The sequence below is a fragment of the Poecile atricapillus genome, chromosome W (assembly GCF_030490865.1).
Source record: "Poecile atricapillus isolate bPoeAtr1 chromosome W, bPoeAtr1.hap1, whole genome shotgun sequence".
Lineage (NCBI taxonomy): Eukaryota > Metazoa > Chordata > Aves > Passeriformes > Paridae > Poecile > Poecile atricapillus.
Genome location: NC_081288.1, coordinates 31775469 through 31794081, shown reverse-complemented (window position 1 = coordinate 31794081; position 18613 = coordinate 31775469). Strand labels below are relative to the sequence as shown.

General features: G+C 36.7%; 1 protein-coding gene across 4 annotated transcripts in view; it reads right to left on the bottom strand.

The window, feature by feature from the left end:
• The window catches only part of LOC131591553 (cyclin-dependent kinase 17), a 91746-nt gene that overhangs the window by 17833 nt on the left and 55300 nt on the right, over positions 1 to 18613 (bottom strand). For all 4 annotated transcript variants that reach the window (XM_058862363.1, XM_058862366.1, XM_058862367.1 and 1 more), the window contains 2 exons: positions 16850 to 16983; positions 200 to 325 (listed from right to left, as the gene is read on the bottom strand). In XM_058862363.1, the coding sequence (XP_058718346.1) occupies positions 200 to 325; positions 16850 to 16983 (260 nt within the window). The remainder of the gene's footprint in view (positions 1 to 199; positions 326 to 16849; positions 16984 to 18613) is intronic.

Below are 18613 nucleotides of genomic sequence, written 5' to 3'. Positions count from 1 at the left end.
CAGCACCAAGTCAGCAGAAGGAAAATGAAACAAAGTGTGAAGTTCTTCATTGGATTTTGACAAGTACATGCTGATGCTCAGGAATAAAAAGTCCAAGTGGAAATGAAGCTGAAGTATACCTGTGGAATACAGGCCTGTGCATGAAATGGACTGTGAAGTCCTGAGAGGTTGGGGAGAAGGGCAGGTGCATTACACTTACTAGGGATGCTCGACGAGAGCGCCGACTCATTGGCTGGTCAAAGGGCGGGCTGTTAATCTGCAGCTTCTCCAGGTACCCATCGGGTATCCTGATGTCAGCGGGCAGGGACAAGCGCTTGTTCAAATCCTGCAGCAAATAATGTTAAAAAGAGAAGGGACAAGTAGAATTCAGAATTTTCTAAAACATTTTTAGCATCTGTAGTGTTACTATATAAAACTGAAATATTTATAAAATGCAAAATAATCTCACAGAAATAGTTTTAAAAGCATAGTCTCTTCTTAAAATAACAACTTGCTTATATAACAGGTTAAAAAGCCTGTGTGAACTTATTACTCTGACAAGAGGAATGAAATATTAAAATGCAAATAATACATTGTGGATAAATGCTTTGAGTTCACTTGAATACTTATAGAGACTTGGAATACCAGAAACAGAGAATTCAGAGGCTTGTGAATGCATTTCTTCTCATATAGCATTTACTTTAGTATAAGAAGAGATTTCCATAATTCAGAATGTATCATCCTCTCCTTCTCTTGACTACAAAAAGCTACAAAATTAGTCCATTTTTTCCAGTCTCACAAAAACACTTAATTACTTCATTATTAGAGCCAACTATTACAAATATTATTACATTTCTTTTATCACTAACTCTTTACTACAGGATCTTTCGAAAATGAAAATGCCATTATATGAAAGCTGTTCTCTCTGCAGCAGATTCTGTTTTTCCCCAGTAAATTTTTCCAACAACATACATTATTTCTAAGACAGGAGGGAAACAAATTCACTTCATTTTTTACCAAATGGGAGGGGGAAAAGAAGATTTTTTTGGGGGTGAATGCACATTCTTATTGTTTTTATTTTCAGTTTGGCTTTAATCTCAAACACGCCAAGAAACAAAAATATTAAATATTGTCTTAAAAAGGCCAGCCATCATCTCAAGAGATAACAGGACATCATAGCCAGACACACAAAAAATGGGAAGTCATCTCTGAAACAGCGGTAGTTGTTTTTCAGTGTAGGTAGTTTATCCAAGTAAAGAGAATCATGCTCAACATCAAAGTGTACAATTCCACCCTGGTGTTGAGGACATCTCTGGAGGCACCAGAAGTTTTCACACTCTTCTCCAGCACAAGAGGTAACTGGATTTCTGATGGTAGACCTGAGATTTAATCAATACTGACCTAAGGGCGGTAAACCCCTCTTGAAGGTACTCTTTTCTGTCTTACCTATCACCTCCAGCTGGGCATCCTGAGCTAACCCAAATGTTGGCAGCTACATCCCTGTTTGGTTCCCCTCAGGCTTGACCATGTGCTTCTACTCATGTCTGCAGCAGCTTTGAACTATTTCAGCATGTTAAATCATCAAGAAACTCTCAGGCAAAGTGCATAGCTTCCTGCCAGCTTTGTGCTCCAAACAGGTTCAGTGTAAGGTCAGACAAGCTCACAGCCTGAACGCAGGGCAGGGGAGGCACAGCAGGGCAAGCCCGAGAAGCTGGCAGCCAAATTGGCTTAAGGCTGACAAAGAACTGGATCATCAGACTTTTCAAGACTTGAGATCTTGGTGAACAACTTGCTAAGCTTTCAGTGATGAGAGTATATTTGAACCATGTATATGCATGACCTGTATACCTATCTGGAGCAAAAGCTAAGCAAAAATACCAGTTAAAGAGATATATTTTGAAAAACCTATGTAATTTGGGAATTATCTGAATCTCAGGTAGGACTGAAGTGCTAATATTCATCCCCCTGGATGATTTACAAATGCTAATCACTATGGCCACCCGATACAGGCAGACATTTTTGGAGAGAGGCCAGCAAAGCTCTTCTGGCAGCTGATCCTCCTGTTCTTCTTTTGCTTCTCACACCTCCTAGGTACAGAGCACAAAGTCTGTTAGCTTATACTTTGCTGCCCAACATGAGCTTCTTTGCACAACTGGAAAACTCAGTCTCTGTTTTTCATCTAGTACAGAATTTTTAAATTGTCTTTGAACAAATAAAGTGCTGTTCACAGAGTGGCAGCTTTGACCAACATTTTGAAGCTAAATTAAAAGAAAACAGAAAGTATGGCTTCGGTCTGGTATACTTTCTGGTTTATTAACTCATTTTTCAACTTGCATATTTTAAATTTTTTAAAATATTGGCAATTGTAGAACTGCCTGTGTGGTTTTTTGGGAGATTGGTAGAACCAACAAATTGTAACAGGAACCACAAGTATTCCCTAGAGTAAAACAGTATTTTCTACTGCAGTATTTTCCTTCTTTTCACCAGGCTCTGCTAATGCTTCTCTCCTATGAAAGAAGGTTTCAGATTATGAAAAAAATTATTTCATCCTATAATTTACTGCATTTTTCAGAAAATTCTGGTAGCTGTTTACAACAGCTGAGCACAAAGGAAGGCATGCCCTGTTGACTTAAAGAAAGCAGCTTTGACATCTCACTGCAGAGTAAAGCCATAAACCTGCTGGAACAAGACAGGGATGACAGGAAAAGGATCAGCATCAATTTCTATCTCCCCTTTCTAAAGTAATCCCAGATCAACACTGGGCCGATATACTGGCTTTTTGCTTTTTCTGATGGCTCAAGAACAATTTGATAAATACCAAAAGAACAAAAGAAACGATCAGTGAGCTGAGTTTTTCAATGTAACTTCCTGAACACAACAGATACCACCATTATACTATAAACTCTGTGACAAAATAGCTTTTTCCTGCTCTTACCTATTAACCCTTGTGGCACAGAAACCTATTGTAGTGCTCTCACTGTCCCATGTTTACAGGGATTTTAACAGGAAATGTTTATAGGGATATTGAAGTTATGGACCTCTACTCAAAGGCCTCAGGAAATACTGACCAGATTATATCCCAAAGCTCTCAATATGCATGTTCTCTCCCCTCACAGCACTCATTGTTGGCACAGCTGAAGAGCTGCTTCAAACCCACCTCCACAGTCTCCAAGAAGCATTCCCGAGCATACAAAGTTGATGGGTATATAAGAAGAAGGGAGCAAAGGCACCCTTTATGCTGCAATGGCAATTTGAAAATTATGCCGTTAAGTGTGCACTGCACCTGCCAGTGTAAACACACACCTTTTCACATGGAGGGCAAGGGAAACTAAGCAATTATAAGATTCTACACAGGTACAAAGAATCCATTACTTTGAAGCCCAGCTACCATAGAAACAAGATAAAAATATTTTAGGCACTGAAAATATGATAATGGGAGGTAGATGTAATTCTGCTACAGAATTCCTATTCCTTCATTCTCAAAACCTCTGTCTATGTCATTTTTGCAATAAGCCCCATGACTTTACTTCAGAGATTCATGTGACATCCTCAGTTCTAAACCAAGTTCTTGAGCTATAAACTTACATCTGGTGCTTCACAGTAGGTAGTAGTGGGTGTAAGTACTGCTGCAAGGGCCAAAATCTGTTTGAATTCAGGTAACCCCTCCAAAAACAGTAATCCACTTTTACATAAAACAACAACCCTCATCTCCATCCCCTGCAATGTCTTTCTTTAAAAAAAACCCCTAATTAACTCACCACAAACTAAGGGAAAAGGTGATTTTTTATTTTGTTTTAGAATTAGAATACCTGATGTTAGTAACATTTCTTTCCCTATATTTGTAATGTAGTAGACAATACATGACAGCTGCTCTTTTTCTCCCCTCAGAAAAAAAAATAAAATTATGTGCTGAAAGCCTAAATTTTTGACGTGTTATATATAAGATCAAAGCAATATCTATTCCCCTTAATTTTCCTGAACTGAAGAAAGGTTATTTTCTGTGAGAAAACCACAATGATTTCATGGAAACTGCAGTAGGTACTTTATAGATACTTCCTAATGATTTACAGTACGATACCTCCAAAACTCATGCTTATTTGGCTAACCAAGCCAAGACTTCCTTTTTAAAACCATACAATAAAATCTGTTACCTACCAGCCAGAAATGGCTTTTATGACACCAATATTTGAAAGATTACAGAATTATATATAAGAAGTCTCCTTTGTATTACAATTTTCATTAACCTAACTCCCTAAAATAGACAAAATTGAAGAAAGTAATTTAGAGTACAAACCCAAATACCTGAAAGAAGGAAATTATTATGTTCTATTTGTCTATACCACCTTAATTCTTCTCAGTTTTTGCAATAATTGAAGCAACCACCTCTTGGGAAAAGCAAGCAATTATAATTAAATGCTATACAGTAACATGAAAGGGGATTCATTAGATGTGCTTGAGAGGAATAAGCACAACATTTCCTAGTGGCTAAATAGAAAAACTGGAAACTAAAATTACATCAGTCTGACACAGTTGAAAAACCCAGCTAATTTAACTGAGATGATGTTCAAAGAAAAGCAAGAACCTACCACACACCTACCAATTTTAAGCCTTAAGTATTCAAGGCCAGGGAGCCTGCTGATACTCAGGCAGCCTGGTCATCTGATGGCAGCACGACACTTGTTCTCCCACTCTGGGCAGCCAAGTCTTCACATAGCATAGCACTCACTCTCTGCTCCCACAAAAAGCAGAGAAGACTGAAGGATGGTGAGGAGACTTGTGGGTTTAGGTAACAGCAGTTTAATAGGAAAAGCAAAAGCTGTGTGCCCAAGCAGAATGGGAAAAGGAACTAATTCACAGCTTCCTATCAGCACGCAGGTGTACAACTGCTTCCCGGAAAGCTGGGCTTCAGCATGCACGCGGCTCGAGAAGCGGAAGACAAATGCCATAGTCACAAATGTCCTCCTTCCTCCCTCTTGCTTCAGCTTTTATTGCTGAGTGCCATGCCAGATGGCACAGACTAGCCCTTTGGCCAGCTGGGTCAGCTGTAAAGCCCAGGAGAACCAACCTGTTTCCCCACTGGTGCTGACCAGCCTTTATGGCGAGTCTGGCCTTGGTGCAGGAAGCCTGGACCTGCCCGTTAGATGCAATCACCATCTCCACTCCCTCTGCTGCTCCTGCAGCCATCCCACTGCAATCCTGCCATTGCTGCTTTACCAGCAGCAAAACCTGCCCTTCCCTTCAAAACCACATGGCTTGCTGCTGTTTTGGTGTAACACCAGCCTGGAGGGCCAGCAACAGTAGGAAACAGATTTTTAGGAATTTCAAATTGTCTTAAATCTCAGTGGAATTCTGTGAAGCAATGAGAGACTTTCTTGACAGAGAACTTTGTTCACACTTCTTTCAATGACCAACTGAATACAGTGACCTGTTAGCATTTCCCACAGAAAAGAAAAAACTAAAAAAATTAAACCAAAGTATAAAATATCTTGTTACAATGCTGTTTAAAGAAGTCATAAGGAAACATGTAACATCAATGGCAGGACTGAATTCTCCCTATGATTTTTGAGACTGTCAACAGTACAGAGTTAAATGTCCTTTTTGAACACTAACTTTGCACCCCTTTATAAATCTTCTACATGTTTAAAGGTAGTAAACTAGAGCAACTCCTTATGTTATTTTATATATCGTTTTTTTAATGTAACAGGTGTGTAAGTGCTGTACACAGACCGTCAGCTATGAGAGAGAGAATCTGGCTACATTCCTTTATAACTCTTAAGAAGCAAGAGTTTACTGGAATGCAAAACCTTAGCTTTAAGGGGCAACAAAGTACTTCAGGTAAAACAAACAATCTTTTAAAGAATTGAAACTATATTCTTTTTTTGTATACCACTTAAGATTTATTTTTCCAAATGAGGTCTAATTTGTGAGAAAATGCTTTTGTGAATTCATTGCATTTTCTAGTTAATTATTTTATACTTATCTTTAGGGCCAACTTGCAACAAAAGATATCAGTATTCAATAAACGTGGTACTCTAAATGATCAAATGCCTACGGCTAACTGTATGTTATTTAATGACCTATTTTTTGATCCAGTTCCAGATTATACTCTGGAGAACATACTCAGCCACCATTTGATTTGTTAGGGGAACTGGAATGCTTGTGGCATTTTCCTTCTCCTTCTACAACTTAAAAACACATTATCTATCCTCATATGCAATGCTTATTCTCAGTTTTGCTTTACTACTGGCAGAGAAATGCATCTATTTTTATAAGTTGTCTGAAATGAGTTTCACATTTGTCCTACTCTGCTTCATGGCAGATAAACCTGTAAGCACTTGTGACACTAATACCACTTTGTTTTCCGTGGAGATAGACTACCCTAACTTGTGCTTATCTTTATCATCTATTTCTAATGCCAGCTACAGCAAATGCTGTAAGAAGAGCTACACTTTGTCCAGCCTTCTCTTTCATTTGGTTAACATCCAACTGTATTGTTGTAACGTGAAGTGGAAGTTCCATCTACCACTGACTACTTACACTTGGGCACAAGAAAAGGAGTCAGGAATTCCAACTAAAATTTTGCGGGTTCTGTGAACTGAGGAAGTGACATTTTCCGTAACCAAATCTGTCTTCTAAATGAAAAATAAACAAAAAAAATACAACCTTGCCCCCAAACTTTGTCTGTTTTTCAGGCAAATAAGTAAACCACAAAAATACTAACTTTTTTATTTCATTACCTCTGGTCCTCTTCTGGATGGCCTAAAATACTATTGCAAACATCAGCTTCTTCACTTGCCACCCATAGCAAATCATTCACAAGACTGCCAACTTTTCAACTGTCAACTTTTTCCTTAGCTACCTATCCTTTTCTCCTCTTTCCATAATACAAACTTACCAGCTATTCCCTTTTCTAACTGCCTGACTTGACTCATTTAATACTACATAGTGCCACATTGTGACACTTTTCAGAAAGTCTCACTTCTGACCAACAGGTAATTTTCAGTCCTCCTCAACCTTGTCAAAAAAAGTACATTGTTCTACAGCATAAACCTATTTTTATTTGTGAAAAGAACACTATGTTTTCCACTTTAAATCAAGTATTATAACAAAAAAACTTACAGATTTCCTTAACTCACCATTTTTTTGGCGAAGATGCTCTACACACTTCAGTCAATTTCACTGAAGTCGATAAAGATTATTCTAACTCAGGATAGACAATGTTTGAACTTTACATGTTGAAACTATAAAAAAAAGCAACTCGAAACATTCATGTTTTTTAGTCTGTCTTCTGTCAACTCAAATCATTGTCTTTGACTCACATAGCAGATTTAGACAATAAACAGTAATATTTATGATGAAACAGAAAAAACATTATTAAACACAGAAAAATACATAAACAGAAAACTTGACCAAGGAAGGATTTGTTGAGGTCTTCCAAGTCCAATTTTAACTACAACCATACTACTTTCATTTTTAACCTGAAACGAATGCGCCGATTTACACAGTGCTCCTTTCTTGCTCCAACAGTAAGTCTCCCTTGTACCTACTGGACTAGAAGCACTGCTGCTAATCTTTGAACTCCTAGGCCATTTCACACTGCAACTGCAGCAAGAGAAGGAAGACTTGTGCCTCTTGCCAGAAAAACTTGAAGGGAAAACCCTGATAAACGTCAAGTTCACTCTGAGTGTTTCATTCAGCAAATCTAACAGCTGAGTATCTCCAAAGTCGGTATCTCACTGCCCGTGGCCAGATGTTCCCATTGGTTTTGGAGGAGAAAGGGCTGGGTGTAACCAAGTCTGATAACTACACCTTCCAGAGAAAGGATCTTATTATCCACTGATACAAAGTTCGGAACCAAGGGGAGTAGGAAGCTCTTTGTCAGTGGATGACAGAAACTATACTGACAAGCACCATCATTATATACCAATCCTTACTGCTTTGGCTATTCTGTTTATTGGTGAGTTACATTTCTAGACCAACCATTATTTAAGGTATGTACCTATATGGCAACAGACAACTTGCTAGTCACCTCTCCATTAAATTTTAGTTTAAGAGTTGATTCTGCTAAATTCCATCCATGAAATTCTGTTACAGACTCAAAAAGAGAAAATAATTGCTCTTCTGAGTCTACAGACATCAGTCTGATGGCCCAAACAATCCACTATGGATCAAATGAAAATGCTCTTGTGTAAGCATCAGTCTGGATTAGCCTTCTCACCAGTGAGACATCTCAGCTGCAACCACAGGCTGTTCACTAGTAAGTCACTGTGCTTTTCCTCACTGGAGAATGCCTAATGACATCTAAAATACTGCATCATATAACCTTCTATGCAACACAATTCAACTTCTTTACATGCTTACTGTAAAAGAACCTCCAAAACACACCAAGTTTTTACACCATTCTTTCCTTGCATATTTTAACTAAGAATGTCTATTATGTGCTACCTCACAATACAAAAAGCAAACAAATTAATTTTAGGACATTAGCTTGCGCCAGTAAGAATTTAAACATTCTAATACACAACTTTTAAGCATGTACTCACTGTATCATTTTAGTATCAGATACCACGTGGAGTTTTTTCTGAAGGTTGCCTTATCAAATTTCAGTGCATTTTTGTCAAATGACAGCACAGTTGAAGCCAACTGGATCCTCTACAAAATTATGATATAGAACAAAGACTGCTAGAGGCAAAAGTAAATATAATAAAAAAAAACCAAAAACCTGCAAACCAGAGAACATATTTGTAAAAAATTGTTACTTGGTTACAGCTCTGTAGACCTTAAAGGTCTCAAAGAAAAACAGCAGCATGCACATGCACCAAAAGAAACCTATAGCATCCTTGCAGCACACTATTTTAATACCTTTATAAATAGGCTTCAATTACTGTAACCAGAAAGACTATTTTAACAGCTGTGATGAGTTATCTATACCAGTCTTCCTTATATATATATATAGCCATTGTCATTCCCCCACACAACTGACAGGTTTAGCTATAATTTCATTATGATGCATAAAGTGCATTTTTTTTTTGTCTTAGCAGTGTGATTTATCGGAATGTTACATTTTTCCTTTATACTTGAATGTTGTTAATGTTACTATTTTACTGAAACATTAAATCACAATTATTCAATTACTATTCTGCTAAATTTGAGGAAAGGGTCATCAAAGAACCTCTTCAGTTAGCAGCCGTAATGAAAATACAATCTTAAGATCAATCTACAAAGGATCACTGCTAGATCCAGCCATTCTGTTGAAATGCAACACAATTTAAGAAAGTGTCAATTTTGAGTATATTTGGGACAGAATTGACCCCAAATACAGTGGATTTCATTAATCAATTAAATCAAAAGGCTTTTTCCCAAATATACTGATAGAGTAGAGAATGCACTTTCAGGGATTTGATCATGAGATTGAGGCCATTTCAGACTCAGAAGAAACACCACTGAGCACAGACAGTGCATGTTCTCTGCCTCCTGCCCAACACAAACATTGTTTGTCAGACTGGATTTTGACATGCCAGGCAAAGACAAGGAGCCAAGTGTAATCAGTGACATATTATTAAAAATTATAGGGTTAAATCTCTGGTTTGGGACTAGGTGTCACATTTTCCCAGCACATCTACTATCATCAATCAACAAAGCAAGGACTTCAACTGCCAGTAGCTGAAGAACATTATGGCCAATATCTACAGTAGCTATGGCCCTCAAATAAAAATGTAAAATAAATATAAATAATATAAAAATTAGAAGCATAGAAAGCAGCATTGCAAGCAGGTATCTTTGTTTTTATTTACTTTAGCACCATGAAAATCTTAGGAAATGTGCTAAGCATCTTTTCAGCCGTATTTGCAACAATTAGTATTTTTGCAGGCATGAAATAAGAATTACAGGCCAATAGATTTTTTTTAAGCAGGTAAAAATCTGAATTCTGAGCGCTTTCTTTCTCAAAATACTTTTAGTGAGAATTTTCATTTGATGGATATGCTGCTTAGGCTACCAACTAGCTGAAAAAAACCTGCTCTTTCACACATTTTTCAAAAAAAAACACAGGCTGTTATTTTATTTACATCATCTCTCCCATTAGTTTTAGAGAGAAAGGTTTAAACTGTTCAGCACAAACAGTGTTCACAAACTGCATTCCAGGAACTTCTATCCACAACCAATGAAACCAAACTAAAACAAATACATGTGTCATAAAACCAATTTTGAAATATATGAGAAAGGAGAAATGAAAATCAAATGTGAGACATTAACTTTCCTTTCAGCAAGTATATAAATACACAGGGAATTTTTAACAGATTATACCAGAAACACTTGAAAATTCTTTTTCTGGTTTTTTTTTGGTTGGTTTTTTGCTTTTGTTTTTGGTTTTTTTGTTGTTTTTTTTTTCTTTGTTTTATTATTATTTTATTGCATCAGAAAGCTTGTCAGGAAGTGTACTTAGAGAATGTAAGGAAAAATATGAAAAATAATAAAAGCCATAAAAATACCATGCCTGATTTTGTTTGCCTTCTAAATTATCACCTATCAAGATACCACTCTGTAGCATTAGCCTCAATATAAACCCTGCTGAAATTCAGCATCTATGGCTCTTTGATTCAGTGGTAGGTGCTGGGCAGAACAGAAGGTAATAAAGCAAGCTCTGCCTCACCACCACACCTTCCTGATTTTCAAACACGAATTTCTGTACATTTTCATCAGTTTCTGTAACATAGCAGCAAGAGAAACTACCCTGAAAGAAAAAAGGTAACATAGGTTACCAGCTTTTAAGAAAAACGAGACCAAGAGGAAGGAAAAAGAGAAAGAGAACACACCACTGCAAAAACACAAACTCGGACATTTGAAACAGTTCTGTGTAATATTACTTACTAACGCTAGCATTTACATCATCAACAATGCTTTAAGTACCAAAAGCTAAGTCCCATGAAAAAAAAGGCTAATTAAAAATAAACCAACTTCTTGAATACGAAAATGGGAAATCAGACCTTCCTGGATAAAGGCTGGAGTACAGGGTATGACACTGCACCCCATTTCTGACTTCTCATCAGAGGCATTTCTGTGATTACAAGAGATGTGTTTTATAGATGACTGAACACATCCAATGTGATACTAGACTACTCCTAAATGGAATTTAAAGGAAATCCAAGTCATTAAGACACAAAACCAAGAAAGCATATATTCCATCCTCATAGAAAGAACATTGCCTAGTGCAGTAACTTTTCTAAAGGAGCGTTCTCAAGTGGAATGCAAGAACTTCAGCACCAGAATGACAAAGGTTCCCAACAGAAGGGCAAAAAAAATTGTTAATTGCTGATAAAAAAGGCAGTTACCCTTTAAAAAGTCTGGTAAAAGGCATGTTAAAGTCTTCTGTTACCTAAGCTGAAATTCTTTTTCTTTTTGTTGCGTCAGTGTTCTGTAAAAGAAATGAGTCTGCCAATCAAATAGATGAAAAGGAGGTCCATCAGCTTTAACAAAACTATACTAGCAATTTAGACCATGCACCTGGGTTTTTAGAAGGAGGCTTTTGAAATCACCAAGGGCCATGGAAACATGAAAGTGTGAGTTTATAAAAATGGTAACACATTTTCTAGTGTAACCTTGAAAAAGATTGAGAAAAATGAGATCAGTGTGACAGAATGGAGATAGTATAGTGACCACTGAAAATAAAAAATCTTCATTGTACACAGCTTCAATTTTTTTTTTTCTGTCTAGTACTGAAATCTTCTGGTAGGTGATCATGTGCTTAGATTCATAGAACTGACAATCAGAAAAAAAGCTACCACTTTCTCAGGAGTCATAGACAACACTCAGTAAATATGGCAGAGAGAGTTCTGTAGCTGCCAAGCACAGAAGGAAGCGGGACGGAGGAAACTTTGCTCAGAGAAGGCCCCAGGTAGTATTGCCTGCTTGGTATACAAGGAAGCCTCCTGGATGGCAAGATACTTCGGGCTGAATGCTCAGGCTGTCTTGGATAAAGTGGCTTCCTGGTTCCAAAACTAATGGCAGAAGAAAATACTGTACTGCCCATGACCAAAAGCCTGGGTCAATACTGCATCCAGTCTGCTGTTCAAGCATTTAAACAATTGAATGGAGCTGAGAGTGCCCTATATGCACATGAAAACGCAGACCTATGAACCACATTCTGATCTGAAACCTATGAACAAATTCTTAACACTTCTATCAGCTGAAACATCACTTAATTTTGTGTATTTTTCTTAGGAGAAGGTACACTTGCCCAGGTGGACCAATAGCATGCTGAGTTACTGTTTGTCAACACCCCCTATGCAGTTACACCCCGGTAAAGAGTGAAGCTCACAAAAAACTTATTTTTCATCTACATTCTTACTTCTGGAAGGTGACCATCACAACACACACCTGCCTACAGCATCAATTTGTAGCCTTCTTATTTCCTTCTGTTCAGCTACAAGTACTAACCCTACAGCTAATCCTCCCAGGGGAGAATTATACCCTATAGCAGTGTGGTAGGAGCAGTCTGATCTGGAACACACTTCTGTCACTAATGTGACAGTCAGATGGATAAGAACTGTTTCTCAGGATAAAATATCTGGGAAACAGGCTGGTGAACAGTGGGTTATGGCCCTCTGCCAGTTCACATGCTAAGACAGCTAACAGACCTTGGACTTCTGGGAAAGGGAAACAGATGTTTCAATTTGCACAGACTGTTTCTCCTTATTTTTTATCCACCACAGCTCTTAATGATGCACTCAACTATCCAGTGCATGGGCAAAGGGCCCCCAGTGAATACTTACAGCTTGTAACATGAATTTATATTAATGCATTACTTCTTTATTTGTATTAATGCATTACTTCTTTTCCAGCAAAATCAAACTAAAAATGCTTTAAGCTATAGTTCCATGATCTGGAAGAAGTGTTTTCCACTGCATGTCGAAAGCACCTGCACTTAAAACAGCCATATATGTGTAGACGTTCTTAAGCTGTATCGCTGATACTTAAAAATTATTCCATCTGTTTTGTTTGATAAGTCATTTTACTGACTCAGTAAATAATCATTAATATTAGCATGAGAATAGAAGACATTTTAATTAAAACCTAACAGCTGTTTGAAGCCAAACTTCACACAATAGATGCTCACACCTACTGTCAGCATGGCTCCTGCCTGAACGAGTGGAAGGAAGGAGAAAGAAAAAGCAACTGCTTTACCAACAATTTGTAGCCTGTGGATTACAAGCAAAATAAACTTTATCTAGGCAACACAATGAGACTCTGGTATTTTCTCTTTGTCTTCTAAGCACATGATAAGAAGGAACAATCATTAAAAAAACCCCAATCTTAAACCACAACTGCAGCGTTGTCGAATTCAGAAGCAACCACATTATCTTCTCCCTGTCATGCTGGCCTAAATTATAACTGATGGGGGAATGGGGGCGGTGGAAATGACAGACTGAAAGCTGGCATTTCCATGGCTGCTACTGTGCATGGAAAGTTTTCACCCCAACAGACTTTTCACTGCTGAGCAGGATTCTTTTTCATTGCACTATCACCACTTCTTATTTAAAACGTTTCATATTTAGGTTACACTGCAGTATGATGATTTTCTATCTAAAGAAGGACAATTTAAGGTTATGAAATTTCAGCTTTCTATTGCTATGGAGATTGTGCTATAACAAACACATTTTTAATTTCTCTCTCCACTGTCTATTTTGTATTTTTCTATGTAAAAATTTTACAAAGATCAAGTTTTATTTCCCAACAGAATCTTTCATATATTCTGCAGCAGAGAATATATCTGCTCTATGACAACTTTTATTTGTAGCTATGCATTATTTAACTGCAGTGGAGATGGGCACTAAAAATCAGTGTATTCTAATGGACAATACTTGTCAGGAATAATAATGCTGCACATTTTTTTTTTTTTGCTTGCTAATTAGCACTTTGAGTACAGTATGCATTTTTTTAGCAAGCATTTAATAAAATATGGTTGGGTTGCTAATTTTCAGAATTTTAGAGGAAGTTCAAGCTGAGGATAAAAAATTTGGTTATAAATACAAAACTCCTCTAAGTAAAAAAGACCGTGTCAAGGTTTCAACTTTACCTGATTAATTACCTCCAAAATGAATTAGGACTTCTGTAAATTCAGCAGAAAGAACCAAATATACATAACCAAGAAATTATGTACAAAGCCACTATAAATACAGAGAATATTGGTCAAACTAAACACAAGAAAAGACACATCCACAGTGTGACAGGCACATTTATCTCAGGGAGGAGGAATAAGGAATATTGCTTTATCACATCATCCAACTGTGTGTGTTTAATAATTAAATACATTCTACAATGGATTTCAGCAAGGGCTGATGACTTCAGCAGACTACTGCAAAAATACTCTGTCACACACGTACTAATTTACTCCAACCTGTGATGTATAGCACACAGCTATAACGCATCCTAAATGGCCATAAAGGGAGTATTCCTCAGGCCACCCAATTGTCTAGAGACAACAGATCCCCACCAGCCATCAAAATAAAACTGAAATAATAGAAACTGACATCTTGACATAGATTGCTTCTTTCTCTTTATATAGTCACAATGTTACTACTGAATCAGCCAACTCCATGGCACAAATCCCACAAGGCATACAGGCACAGCTCTTTACAAGAGGAAAGAAAACTTGATTCAGTTCTCTCAAAGGTCAAGGAAGCAAGTGATCCCATTCCACAAAGAGCAAAAGGAGTAAAACTGGGTTTTCTGTGGACTTATATTTTGCAGCTCAACTCATAAGTGGATATTGTGGTTTTTAACTAGCAGTGGATACATTAGCAAGGTGTCCCTATGCAGAGCTTTTTCCACAGAAATAGAGAATTTGAATCTGAGATTTCTAGCCATTTGTCAAATCTGACAGAAAACGCCCATTGGGATAAACAGAAGGAGGAAAAGACAGACAAACAATGTAATTACCTAAAGCCTTTTTCTTTAGGAAATGAGAAAGTTGACTGAAAAGATTATCATTAGAAAGGTGTTTTAACCAAAGCTATGAGATTGTTGTATTTTCCTCCCTCTGGAATGCACAAACAGGTACAAGTCTAACCTAATCTGCTACAAAGTACTTCTAAAAAGCAAACTGAAGTCCACCAAAAACATCTCCCGTTCTTAAAATTCAAAATTAAGACTGCATACATCAGCATGGAATCTTACAAGAAAAGTCACCGTATCAATACTATGGTGATTTGAGGGAAACATTACAATTCTCACAGAATATACAGGAATAGATGCCAAAAAACCGTTTGTTCTTTCACTATCTGAGCAAGTCAATGAAGAAATAATGTTAATTTCAACAGTCAGAAGCAAGCATTCGGAATTTGGAGGAAAGTGAGAAAATTAGCATTGCATAAACAAAACTTAAAAGCTTCCCAAAGCCTCTTAGACAATAATATTAGAATTGTTTTACAATTGAAGAGGCAAATGAAAAGATGCTTTTATTTGAAAAAAACCAAAAACCTTCTGAAAGATTACACAGAATTTCCTGACTTTTACTATTCCTGAGGTATTTACTAATTTCTTTTAGAGTTCTGGAATTCTAATACAAAAGAGAATCCTTCAATGGTTCTTAGCCCTCTCTGGAAGACTTGACAGATTTCCATTTCAGTTTCTTAATTTCATTACGAATCATTAATTTCTTTGTTTCTTTCTCCTTCAAAATATGCATTACAAAATGAAGAAGAAACAGACAATGAACAAAAAGTAAATAATCCTTTAAAATAATTTCCTTGATTTTTAGTTTCTCCAGCATACATTCTTATAAGCAGGTTTTCACAATGAATTTTTTCCCTAATTTAAGTATCCTGCATAAACCAATAAATACACCTTTGTTCTCCCAAGTAAACTTCAGCAAGCAATGCCAGGAGAACAAAGGTCTTAGATCAAATAACACAGAAGTTAAAGAATTTGAATACAAAACCTCCCAGGTGCAAGAAACTACCTAAACAATTAATACAGCTAATTCACACTTTTGAAATTATATCTGCAACTACATGCTTGGAGTCTTGGAATTCCAAGCATAACAAAATGCCTCACAAATAAAAAATTTTGGGCATGTACACCGTACTGTAACTTAGCCAAATCAGTTTCCCAATCCAGTATTTTATATGAGGCCTTGAATGAACATTCAAAATCCTACAGCTATGCTTATTGCTATGTATACTATAAAGCAGCAACTACAAAATTCTACAGGCTTCTGTAACAAAGACATCATTTTAACTGTAACTTTTGTACACTAGAAAAAGGGAAGTGTTCTGTTTTAGTTCACCAAGGGAAATGACAACAAAGCAAGCACAAGGGTGGCTAGTATTCATAATGAGACCCATAAATAAAGGAAATTATGTGCACAGTTATTCATAAGGTACTTTTCCTCCTTTTGTTTACCATCCTGTAAAGTTCCGTTCATGAAAAAAAAAACAGGAAGAGAGGAAAAGGCTGAAGCAGTGAGGACCATCGCTGCTGCTGCAGCATTAGTTTTGCAAAGACTAGAAAACATTTTTAAGTAAAAAATGTCTAAACCATGTATCTTCTTGAACACATTCACTGGCTTGCACAGAATGGAACAGAAAGTTATTCAAATGCTACACTTATGAAATTCCTCCCAAAAATTCAAGTTCCAAAACATATTTAGATTTTCAAAATTAACAGCTCATAAACAGTGCAAGATAACCATCATTCGGTGTGACAAATGGAGACAAATTTAAATAGTATTGAAATAATGCTCTCTGCATGAAATATATGGCAGAATGGTTGGTTACAGTTAATTGAGAAAACAACCAGTTACAACAAACAATTAAAGCAACCCCCAACTCTCCTAACAATTTAAATGATCCGTATATGAGAAGTGAATTACCTCCATTGAGATTCGTCTGTGTATCCGGTTTCTGAGACAAACTCCTGTGGGAGACTGAACTTCATCAGATGACGTTCCAGAAGCTTGGTCACTTTCCCCATCCGACCCCATTTTCAAATTTTCATGAACAATATCTTAAAAATAATCCAAAGAATTGAAAATAGTTAAACAGCAATGCATCAAACAGCTCTTCTGTATAGATGGAAAAGAACTGAATGATTACTGTGCAACGACTTACACAGCAAAGTCAAAGACTCATCACAGCCATGGCAGTCTTGATACATACTTTTTATGGTTCAGTAATAACCACAAAATGAGCAGGATTATTTTATAGGAATTCTATGCAAACTTATTTGAAATGCAGCAGAACTCAGTTTTCCAAAACGAAAGACAGACATTCTAATCTCATCTGTAATTCCCAAAAGCCAGCTCCCCCTCCCAGCTTCAGTTGCTAAAAGCTCTCAGTACCACTTCTCTTTTAGGTGGTCTTGGATATACAACATTACTGAGAATAATTAACATTTTCAAAGCAGATTACCGGATTCTGGTAACCTAAATGTATTTTCAGGAAGCCTAAAAGTCCTACCAAGAGGCATAGTAGTATTTTCAGAAATGACAAAATACAGAAGCTTCAAATATAAAATCCCCTGGCACCCATGCGTGAAGTCAGAGCCATTAAGTGAAATTTGTAACCTTACGGAGGAATTTCCCTAACTGCTTGAGTTATGTGATACGGGATCTTCACGTCAACTGAAACTGTTTATTTTTAAACAATCCTTAAGATTCATGCACATGCAAGCTTATGTATATTATATATACATATACATAGATATATTGCTTTTAAGCACCAAAGAATTTTTCAGACTTTGGAGATACAGTGTAGTGAACAAAAGAAAATCAAAGCAGTGTCATTACAGCATAAAGAGCCAAATGATTTGCAAGAGGACACACAGGAAATTGGTCATACAAGAAATTCACTATGAGCAAGGCTCCATCATCAGCTTTGAAATACCTGAACTCCAAAATTACTCCAGAGATTAAATGCCTATACATATATAATAAGTGCTTCAAAAGACACCAGTTTCTCTGCTGGCTCCTGATCCTTACTATTAATCATTATCTTCTACAAGGTATAAGAGAAGCTGAGGAACAACTAAAAAATCCCAGAACTCTATCCCTAAAAAATGCTAATACTAGCAAAACACACAGAGATCAATTCAGCCTTACCACCAATACACTTGAAAATATTTAACATTTGCAAAGCATTACAGCAACTTAAAAAAGCCCCACGAAACCAAAAGAGAAACTGCAAGTTTCACCACCATTAACAAGCAAGAAAATTGGATTTTTCTAGGGAAAAAAAAAGCCATTACGGCAATGTTTTGTTATCTGCAGATCTTCTAAAATATTTGTCTAGCTTGGCTCACATAGAATCATGCACACTTCAAAGGAATAAATTCTTCCTCAGTACAAACAATTTCCTTTTATGGCAAACAGAATGGATAGAAAAAGAAAGATTAATTTGTAAGCTATTAGCAACACATATTTTAACTCAAAATACTGTAATTAAATACAACCAAAGCATACATCTCACACAAAGCAAATTTGCCAGCAGTGATGCAGATTTATATTAGATTTCTATTACAAATCCACACTGAATCAGAATTTTCCCTGCAAGTCATCCTCAGATTTGGACTAAATTAAAAAAAAAAATTAACCTGCACTCCTTATATAATAAGCAAACTTCTGATTTCAAACAAGCTA